General features: G+C 35.8%; 1 protein-coding gene across 2 annotated transcripts in view; it reads left to right on the forward strand.

Annotated features, from left to right (window-relative positions):
* LOC115446382 (putative fatty acyl-CoA reductase CG5065) overlaps nucleotides 1-12,063 on the forward strand; it is a 37,111-nt gene that overhangs the window by 6,000 nt on the left and 19,048 nt on the right. Inside the window, exon 2 of one of the 2 annotated variants that reach the window (XM_030173028.2) lies at nucleotides 8,698-8,803. In XM_030173028.2, the coding sequence (XP_030028888.2) occupies nucleotides 8,705-8,803 (99 nt within the window). In that variant the 5' untranslated portion in view covers nucleotides 8,698-8,704. Of the gene's footprint in view, nucleotides 1-8,697; nucleotides 8,804-11,564; nucleotides 11,820-12,063 lie in introns of those variants that run through there. The other variant, XM_030173029.2, reaches the window with a different exon arrangement.

Raw genomic sequence — 12,063 nt, forward strand, 5'->3', positions numbered from 1 at the left:
ATCTATCTTAGAAAAATATTTAGCCCCGCCTAGGCGCACCAATAAGTCATCAATTCTCGGTAACGGAAACCTATCTACATATAGCATAGGATTAACAGTAGCCTTATAATCCGCACAGATTCTCAGAGAGCCATCCGCTTTATTTACCGGTACCAGAGGAGACGCCCAGTCGGAACAATCGACTGGCTCGATTATTCCATCGCGCAGCATTCTGTCTAACTCTGCGTCAACACGGTCGCGCAGTGCGTAAGGCAGTGGCCGCGCACGATGGAACACCGGAACCGCCGATTCCCGTAATTTCAACGTCGCCTTACAGCCAGTGAATCGGCCCAAACGTCCATCAAACAGCTTGTTATATCTGTCAAATAATAAGTTTATATCTTTATTAAAATGAGACCGATCAACATTACAATGGTTTACATTCATATTGGTAAATAGTGGTATTTTGATATGTAGTTCAGTTAACCACTGCCTTCCTAAGAGTGAGGTAGTACCTCCTTTTACTACAAACAACTCTAATCGTTTAGTTTGTTCCCTGTAACGTACTAGCGGATTAATAACCCCTATGGGTTTTATACTTACACCATTATAAAAATTAAAAACTATCTTGTGCGGCTTCAGTTTTAGATGATTAAAATACGCATCATATGTGCTCTTACTAATGCATGACACAGCTGAACCCGTGTCTACTTCCATTTGTATAGTACAACCATCAATGGATATGGGCAAACTCACCGCCTTATAATTATTTAAACATAACTGGTGAAGGTTCTCTTCTACATCCGACTGCTCTTCGGCATTTTCCCGTTGATTGGCTTGGCCGTGGTGTATTCCTGTGCGACCCTGAGATCTTGCCACCGCTGGTATTACACTTGCTCGAGTCTTCGATGCCGCGACAAATCGGCACATTCGCCGTAAGTGACCAACAATTCCGCATCTTCCGCATACGAAGTCGCGGTACCTACAGTCTACATTACCATGATCTATAGAACCGCATCGGCCACAACCTGTGCTGCGGACTCTGTGCCCTGTCCGCGATCCGCTATTTCCGTGAACAAAAGACCGCCACGAGCCTTCTTTGCACGCTCATGCGACGCGAGTAAGTGCACTTTTCCCTCTGCAGTCGTCGGTGATTCCGTCACTTCCGCACTCAGAACCATCACAGCCGCCGCATCTCTCTCCGCCGCTTCTAATGAGCTCGCCAACATCACAGCTTCCGGAAAAGACAGAATACCGTTTTCGGCAAATAGACGCTGCCGAATCACCTCGCTTTTAATCCCACAGACAAATTGATCTCTTAAATTTTCGTTCAAATTTGCTCGAAATTCACAATAACGTGACATTTTTTTTAATTCCGCCACGTAAACGGCAACAGTTTCAGAGAGTTTGCGATTCCGCAATTCATACTCCGGTCAGTAGACCGATCGCGACGCGGTCTCCGTTAGTGGAACTTCAGGGTAGTGCCACCCCGCTATCACCTGAATTTCAGGACGCCTTACCGTATGAGCCAACGACTCCACGTCCCAGGCAACGCCCTATTAGGCAGTGTAGATTAACAAACGTTCCTGATTATAGAATGTGAGGTATTATCATTTTAAGTTGTAGAGTTGAGTGTTTTGTTAATTTAGTATGGAGGAGTGTAGTGTACTGGCTGGTACGTTTTTCTTAATATAATGTTTTGTTTCAAAGAAATGTCAGTTTGTAAATAAATGGATTCCGAAGTACAAACTCAGAATATTATTTCCATGTTTTCTGGAATTCTACACTTATAATACAGGGCTGATATTATTATTATAATCACATATCACGCAAAGGCAGTAGTGCAAACAAGGTACACGCTTTTCCGCCATGTGCGTTTCGTCACATGATGTGATACGCACCCATACTCTGAGAGCGGTGTCATGTATACTGCGCAATACAACTATGCCAAAGTCAGCCACCGCGTAAAATTAATATTTCCTGTAAAAATGTTTTTCCTAGTCGAAAATATTAATATACTTACTGAATATTATTAATTTTATGTTTCACAATAACTGTGAGAATATAAAAATAACTTATGTAATAATATAAAAAAACAGAGGGGCAAAATAGTCTGGGCACGGGTCTCCTCTATTAATGAGAGGGTTTGGGTCTTAATCCACCGCGTGGACCTAGTGCGTGTTGGCAGACTTCACAAAATTATTTATATACTAGCTGATCTGACAGACATTGTCTTGTCTTAACCTTAATATTGTATTCTATTTGGTATTATTAATACAAAATATATGTATATTAAAAAAAAATGGCGGCGATAGCCTAGTTGGTTGTGGAACGGACTCCCGAGACGAATGTCCGCAGGTTCAAATCCCAAGGGCGCACAGCTCTGATTTTTTTAAAATTATAATATATACATATTCACAGACTAATCCGCTTACCCATAGACGTTATTTATCTAAGTCTATCTTTGCTGTGATAACAAGTCTGTTTCTCAATGCTGACGGCATGGCAACCTTCGCAGTACGTAGATATAGGGCCGTAGAAACACCAACAGCATATATATTTATACACCTATGAATTACCATACTTCTATGTTACTTATGTTGTCGTAATTATAGTTACAATCCTGTGGTTGTCATAACATTATATTGTTGTGTACGTACCTATAACAAGCCTTTACACCATTCTCTATAACGAATGGTGGAAGCAAAATGTATTTAATCTACAGAAGAAAATTGCAATTTGCTGGTGGTAGGATTTTAAATTAACCAGTTAGCGAACACCGTGCAGGTGTTACAACCCCTTATATAGGCCCACGTAAGTGTCGCTTTCCGAGATTAGCCTGTGTATATCCGGTTCCAACAGGCCGGCATAATTCTGTTGACTGCCGAGGGGTAACCATCTCTCGTTAGTCAACATACACTTACCATCAGGTACAACGAGATCACTTTTAGTGACCGTATAATTAATAAAAATGAAGCCCTTGCTTTGGTGTGTTTGGTGTATGTTTGTTAGTAGTACACGCAAACCTACTCCTTTTAATTGATTTGAAAGAAATTTAGATCATAGATGGACTATGCAACAAATATAGCTAACTAGCAATTTTAATTAGGCACCGACTCCAAAATTGGTATCCAATATATACCTGTTATGTGAAATTATTTTTTGGTTTTGAGTGGTTATTGAAGGCGGTTTAATTTTTTGTTAAAATTATTTTTATTTTTTGCTTTTTGTGTTAGTAAAAAATAGACCATCTCGGTGGCGTAGTTGTCTTTTGCTCATGATACGATTATCGCGCTGAGGAGTTACACCTCTGAGTACCACTGAAAAGGGGAAAAGGTGTGATGCTATATATATGTATGTAAGAAGTAGATTCAAGCAAACCTAACGCAAAAATACAACTGATATATTTCGATCATAGTACAACTATTGCGCCGTGGTGTTACATATCTGACTACTCCTAAAAAGGGGAAAAGGTGTAATGCTATATACATATATGTATGCATGTAAGAAGTAGAGTCAACTAAACCCAACCCAAAAACACAACTGATATATTTCACACACAGTACGACTATCGCGCTGAAATGTTACGCCTCTGCCTACCCCTGACACTCAGAAAAGATGTTATGCTATATATATAAGTATATGAGAAGTACACTCAACCAAACTCAATGCAAAAACATAACTAAAAACGTCATAGGAAAGCTAAATTCGCGATTTCGTTTTCTTGGACGACATAATTATTCTAGTTTTTTTAGTTTTAAAACCAAACTATTCAAGCGATGATGAAAAAAAAATTATGGGACCAATCTGGAGAGATATTCTTTCGAATAAAAAAAGATTTTTCCAAATCGGTTCATAAATGAGCGAGTTCTGAGGTAACAAACATACAAAAAAAATCACGTCGAATTGATAACCTCCTCCTTTTTTTGAAGTCGGTTAACAAATAAATAAAAAAGTCAGAGGTACGTGACTTTGGGTTTTGAACTGCGAACATTCATCTCAGCAGTCCGTTACATACCTAACTAAGGTATCATGAGCTCTTACAAAGGAACATTTTATTTTGAAGTTTTTGAATTTTAGTTCACATTATTCGCATTAATTATACAATTTTATTTATAAAAAATAATAGAACGTAAAAATAAACGTCATTAAACAATCATAAAAAAATACTTAAAAATAATGAACACTTTATTCTGTCACATAATTTATACACCATTTTGTTTAATTCAAGAAATATAAATATTTTATAGCATAATTATAAAATAAAATTAAATACTTTATTTATCACGGAGGCGAACAAAGTTGCACTTATGATTTGCCTAAACAATTTATGAGAATAATATTTTTATTTCTAAATAACAATTAAAATCACTTATAACTACGGACATTTTAAATTAGGGATAATATAAATATATCATTTTATTACATAACTATCGTACTGCTTATCAAAACAATTTTATACAAATTTAATTATGCGATCATAAATTTAATTTTAATGCCATGAAAATCCAGATATAAGCTAGAAAGAGCTGTAGTCCTAAATTGGCTACAATGAGAATTACCAACGTAAAACAAAGCCGAGTTTGAGGCTTCTGTATGTACTGAAATTTCATGCCTTACGACCAAAATAGCTTTGTAAGCACTTAGATAATTAGAATTATTTTATGATTAGACATTAATCAGCTGAACGAATTCAAAATTTCAATCTTTTGTGTCGATATCAGCGATTATTTTTCATTAAAATTAATTTTTAAGGGTTTACTTAATTTAAATAAATAAAAAAAAATAGTAATGTATTATAATAATATCAGCCCTGTATTACATACTTGCCCACTGCTGAGAACGGGCCTCCTCTACTACTGAGAGGGATTAGGCCTTAGTCCACCACGCTGGCCTAGTGCGGATTGGTAGACTTCACACACCTTCGAAATTCCTATAGAGAACTTCTCAGATGTGCAGGTTTCCTCACGATGTTTTCCTTCACCGTTAAAGCGAACGATAAATTCACAAAGAATACACACATGATTTTTTTAGAAAAGTCAGAGGTGTGTGCCCTTGGGATTTGAACCTGCGGACATTCGTCTCGGCAGTCCGTTCTACACCCAACTAGGCTATCGCCGCTAACCGCTTGAGTAATGTATTGTATTTTGAAAATTTTAATTAGTTCAGTAACTTTTGTGGCTGTATAATACGCGACAGTAAAATATTAGACTCTTTAGACGACAATCTATCACCTTCCATTTCTATGAGATAATAGTAGGACATTTGTATCAGCCCGGATACCGACCACCAGACACGCGCCATAGAGACCCATGTGACTGTATCGCGTTCCGGGATCACCCTGTATATAGTCGGTTTTGAACTGTTTAGGCAAAACATCAATTTTTCTTTAGTTGACACTCTATCTAGACGCCTTTCCATTTGCCATCAGACACAATATTTAATTGATGTGCCCGCATAAAAAAAATTACGACAGTTAATTGAAAACGCTATTAAAATTAATTACGAGTGACGTTAACAAAAAAAAATATACAAATTTAAGTTTTAAGTGGAAAAAATAATACAATTTTGTTTTTAACGACCATTTAAAACAATTAAACCGTAATTAACAATTAAACCGTATTAAAAATATTTATTTGCGTCACAATAATAACGATTGAATAAATAAAACCTTTTTGCTTTTACATTTGGTGATATGATTTAAGATCTTATTATCGTTATATTAATGTTTATATTCGTTGTATGTTTTCATTTCCTAAATATATGTATATTAAATAAAATGGCGGCGATAACCTAGTTGGGTGTGGAACGGACTGCCGAGACGAATGTCCGCAGGTTCAAATCCCAAGGGCACACACCTGTGACTTTTATAAAAATCATGTGTGTATTCTTTGTGAATTTATCGTTCGCTTTAACGGTGAAGGAAAACATCGTGAGGAAACTTGCACATCTGAGAAGTTCTCTATAGGAATTTCGAAAGTGTGTGAAGTCTACCAATCCGCACTAGGCCAGCGTGGTGGACTAAGGCCTAATCCCTCTCAGTAGTAGAGGAGGCCCGTGCTCAGCAGTGGGCAAGTATATAATACAGGGCTGATATTATATTATTTATTTATTTCATTTCTTGTTTCAATTTTTTACATGGACCCCTTTCAAATTTTTTCTGGTTCCGGTGGACCTTCTTTTTTGGTGTCGCGGGGCAAGTACATTACCACAACCGCCCCGCCATCACGGGGGGCGTCTGAACAGTTACGTTGGGGCACTATGGCTTACGACCCCTATCAATATTATCTGCCTACATTGATAAGTTAATTCAAGCCAACATTTTAGTACTTTACTATCTACAGACATACATAGTATCCCGCCCCTAAACCATGATGGTAGGCAGAGACTATGGATTGCCACTTTGCACGATTTTGGCATACTTCTCGCGCTTCCTCCACCTTCATTAATCTTTTCTTGCATTTCCCGCCGGTTCCGAGTACTTTTGACTTGGTCTTTACTATCTAACCAGAAAAAAAATGTGTACCCACGCTTACGAATTATTATAATTACCACGCCAACGTAAACTCCCCGTCCAGCCTCCCGTGTATCCTTAAGGATCTACTTGGACAATTTTAGGAATCAATAGTCTACACAAAATTGATTAATTCAGTCATAATGAAAAAATCCTGACGTTTCTCAGGTGGTGAACGAAGTCGCAAACAGGTGTTACCTTTAAATATTTTTTGGCACTTATTGTTTTGTACTTAATATTACTACAAGTACCAATAGTTGATTTATTATTATAAGACAGCCAACTGTCCAATAATAATAAATAAAAAATAAATTACTTAAGAATTTGACTGAATCAACTCTCAATCAATCAATAGTGTCCAACAGGTGCTAAGACGCGGAGCGAAAGACTTCTGGCTAGAATATCATTTGTATATATTTTTCTATTGCCATAAACAATTGTAGAAAGGCGTCTTGGCTACAAGCCCTGTTATTAATTAATGCATACATTTATGTAGAAAGCGTCAGTTCAAAGTAATTAAAAAGAAAATAAAATAATTTGTTATTATTCATCACGCAGGCGAACATAGTTGCGCTTATTATAAGTCAAGTTACATGAGAATATTTAATTATAATTATATAATCATTACTCAATTAAGTCGCTTATATAACTACCGAAAAATATTTTAGACATAAAATAGATGAGACTTCAAAGTAAACAAAGAAGTCAGCTCGGGCTGGCAGGAAATTAGAAATAAAAAAGATGTATATAATCTTAATAGAGATAAAGGAAGGAACGCGTCGCGATCCTCACCGATGAGGACAATAAATTGAAAACCAAATATGGACAGCTTTTTTGCCAATATGTGTCGTGAATTATATCAAGATTACGCGGCGCCTAATTTTACAATAACAAATATATTATATTTTGCTACTTTTTATAATTCGTTAATTTTAATATTAAAAATAGATAAAATATGGTTATAACAATCGTCCAACAATCTGTGGGCACCGCATAAGAAAACAAAATTAGAAGTAACATTGTTTTAATAGGACGTACACTAACAGGAAAATTCACATTACATCATATTGTAATGGTTTGTTTGATTTGTGAAACTAATAAAGGAAAGTTTTGGGTACAGCCATGACCCAGAGGTCACTAGAGTTGGTTCCGGTTCAATCCGAATATCCTGGAAGGATATTACAGTAATTTCAGGTATTGATTCAAGAAAAGTACGTGTACATTAATTTTAAAATATTTGCCAGTGGCACCCAAGCTACGTTTGTGTCTTAAACTGCAATATTATCTACAGATTGCAAAAGAATTAGACCACATAGGCGTCTCCCAAAGATTTCCAGATTAACTTGTTGTATGATGCCTGCATTTAGCATAATCCTACGACCTTATCTCGGAAGCTGCCAGTTTTTTTTATTGTTTTGAATGACGAGCTTGCCGTTCGCCTGATGGTAAGCGATACGACCGCCCATAAACAGTAGAATTACAAACTATTGTTTAATTACAAAGTATTGTTTGGTATTCCACTGTGCTCGCCATCCTGAGACATGAGATGTTAACTCTCATTATGTCTAGTAGTTACACTGACTACAATGTTCTTCAAACCGGAACACTACAGTGACTACACACTGCTGCTTGGCGGTAGAAATAGACATTGCGGTGGTACCTACCCTGGCGGACTCTCACATATGAGAGACCTACCACCAGTAAAAAGCGTCTAAGGATTTCCTGTTGCCTTTATCAGCTGTCCACGTTTATATAAATTCTCCCTCATCGATATACATATATGTTCTACGAACTACATCTGGCGTTCCGAACACTCACTGTTTGACGGAACTGTACTGTAATCCGTACACCTGACTTTAGTATGGTTTCAACATTGACAGCATATGGTTATGTACGGAACGGCGCTCATTATATAAGAACTTAAGTCTAAGTGCAAACCTGGATGTGAATACAAATTATTAGTTTTGGTCGCCATTTTACTTATACTCTATTTAAAACGCTTTAGTAAAGAAGGTTTAAAAAGTTTGGTAAGACGGCGATTGATGTTTTAGCGCTGCAGCGAACTTAAGTGCCAACTCAAGATTTTGAGCAAATAGTTTATATAGACGTTCCTGTCTATAGAATATACTTCAATATTCTCCCTGATATTCAGACCAGATATAAACTCATTACCAATTATATGCTAACCTCTGTATTCTTTGTAGATTCACGATGTTTTTGGAAAACAATGAGGACCCGAATCTCTCCGTGGCGGACTTCTACGCAGGGAGGTCTGTCTTCATCACCGGGGCCACTGGATTCCTCGGAATGGTAATATTTATATGCAAAGCAGGGATTTTTATACGGCACGCCAAAGTGATCCACTGCACCTGATGGTAAGTGGAGTCCTATAGAATATTGACTTTCTCAGTCGACATTATATTGGACCTCAGTTCAATAGGGTACCGGACTCATTTTTGTTCTTTACTATTATCAAATATTTACATAATATAAATTATAACACAGAAGGAATTTTAAAATCCGGTAAAAAATCAACAAGTTATAAGTCTTTGAATTACGGTGGAAGGGGTAATTAACAAGAAACAGAAAAGAGACGAAATATCCACATGTGACGTCATCGGGAATTACGACGCGTGCGAAAAAAAGAGATGAAGCGATATCCCCACATCGCGCCCACTTCTGCACGTTACAAATATGAATTATTCTAAATATGAATGTTCTAAATATGAATTATTCGTTCATTTTTTAACCAATGGTTATGCAGTTTTCGCAGTAGGGCTTCTTTTTCGTATTATTAACCATTACATATAGAATAATGTACAAAATCAAGCATAGGCCGGTCCCCTATTACCATTAGGTGTAGAGGAGTCAGTTTGCTGGGTACATCTATATACATATATGTACTGCGTACTAGATTTACGTTCCGAAAATTCATTGTGTTCAACTGGATTGAACTGCAATCCATTCAAACTGACTTTAGGATGGTCAATATTAACAGCTTGTGGTTGTGTACGGAGTGGCGCTCATAATATAAGAACTCGACTCTAAGTGTAAACCTGGATGTAAATAAAAAATATTAGTGAAATAAGTAACATTATTTGTTGTTTAAGTGGATAAATAGTGTGTCTTAACAGTGACGCTTTTGGTTGCCATTTTAGTTCAGATTTTGAACAAATAATTTACATGTCCGTTCGTGTCTATAGAATATACGTCAATGGCTGGGTACGTTTAAAAAAATAAAAACCAAACACCACACCTGTAACCCATGAGGTTAGGTAGAGCCAATAGCCTTTTCTACTTTTATTAATGTCATTACCGTCTCACCTATTTACCATAAGACATAAGAATCATAATAAAGACCTATTTTTACACAATAAAGTTTAAATTCAAAGTTAAAACAAAAGGATGCTCGCCATTACTCGAAATTTATCGTATACTGTATTTTAAAAGGATGCAATAAATATTCTTCTAATATCCTATATATTTTTACCTCTTTATTACAAAAACCAGATATTTTTTGTGGAGAACCACTTACAAATTGTAAGTTTTTTCAGTGGGCTAAATGATGATTCGCCACTAGGCAGAACATGTGTTCGATTAACTTATAGGCTATTTTTTATTCTAGAAAATGTGAGGCACGGGAGAAGTCGGAAGCAATACGTAATAGCCAACATAATTTTGATTAATTATTATGCGCGATAATAATCATAAATTAAGAAAAGCTGAGAACCAACGTGGTTATAAGAAACACGTAACAATGGATGAATGAATAATCAATGAGTTTTTGCCGCTTTGGTCGCGTATTTTAATCCGTACGTGGTACAAGTTTTCTTTATCTTACAAATATTGCAAGTATATTTAAATACAAGTATAATTAATTTATGTTCGGCTGGCACCTTAGTTGGGAAGGCCTAAGGGGCCGTTCAAGTAGTACGTAATTTTGGGTAAAATAATTGTGAATATTACACAAATAAATGTCACTTTAGAGTTACATAACTTTTGGAGGGGCGGCGGGGGCATACAGGAAGACATTACGGCGCGTTTGGGGTGTCAAAAAATTTAAAAAATATCGCGTTACATTATACTGGAACGGCCCCTAATCCATAAGTACCAGCATCTTTCCAATGACTCAGTAATATACTTGTATAAAACAAACTTTAACAATGTGCGACTCAATCTCATGTAAAATGTTTCAATTATACATCTCTATTTATAACAAAGTAAAGGATTCGATAATAATGAACTTTATAAAAAGTCAAAACAAGACTTATTAAATAAATAACTATTAGAATTAATGTTCCAGTTAAAAAAAAATGATTCTCACAGCAATGCTCCGAAACAGATTTGTTATCAAGCAATACTCCGTCCTTAGATAAATAACGTCTATGAATAAGGGGGTGAATCTATAAAAATACCATTTAACTAAAGGTGTGAGCTCATTTGATTATTCTTACGTTCAGTAAAACAAGTTCATCAAACTCATCTGATTAATAACATAATTAATTTATATTCGGTGAGACACGGGCACAATTGGATGTTTTGTATTTTTTCCCTAGAAATTTAAAGCTTTTTGAGGTGAGAGTTGAGTTATATCGTGTTATTCTAAAACAACTTATTCTAAAACTAAAAACTATTTAAACGGATTTTATCGCGGTTTTTTATATTATAATATAAAAAACCGCGATAAAATCCGTTTAAATAGTTTTTAGTTTTTATTTTAATATTTTTCAATTACATGCATGCCCTTGTTGAAATGCAAATTTAAATCACTGGAGTTATGACCTTAGTAACACGTCATTCTTTTTATATAATTTATTCGTCATAAACAATAGGTGCTCTTTTTAGCAAAAAACATTATTTTATTCATTATGTGATGCAAAAAATTGCTTCTTGCCAAATTTTATACTATGCATGCACTTTCGTTTCTTAAATCCTTTTTTTTCAAGGCTAGCTATGCATCAATGGCCTTTTTTGGTATTATGAGTGTCTTAAAACTACGGACTTATCTGTTTTTTGCTGCGTTTTGCTAGAAAAGAACACAGAATAGTATTTCTACCATGCTTCTAGGGTTGAGAGGGCGGCACTGTGCCAGTGTTGACATCGGCTCTGTATTAAGTTTCAAATTAAAAACTATAAACATAAATCGACCCACCCAAAGTCGTGAAAAAAACCAAGAAACAAGTGTTCATCAGCTAAAGAACCGTTTTTTTACATGTGAAACTTTGAAAAATAGCAACATAAACATTACAAATAGTGAACGGCCAACTACATCGAAGAACAAGATTATGAGCTAACACAAGGAATCACAGAACATTGCACGCAAGAGGTTAGTCATACTTCGTTTAAACTTCAAGAAACATGATTAAAACAATAATATTAAAATATTATTACTTAACATAACCTCAAAACTCATCGCCACATCAAATTGTATTTGTCACTGTTGCTTTATGAATAAAATAAAAAAAGCGCCATCTAGAGACGAGCGGCACAATCTCATACCTACTTTATCGACTGAGAAACTTAGTTCGTCTACCAGCCGCTAGAGAGCGCTTATAAGAAATCGATAAAAA

This window comes from Manduca sexta, chromosome 24, assembly GCF_014839805.1.
Source record: "Manduca sexta isolate Smith_Timp_Sample1 chromosome 24, JHU_Msex_v1.0, whole genome shotgun sequence".
In the NCBI taxonomy this organism is placed as follows: domain Eukaryota; kingdom Metazoa; phylum Arthropoda; class Insecta; order Lepidoptera; family Sphingidae; genus Manduca; species Manduca sexta.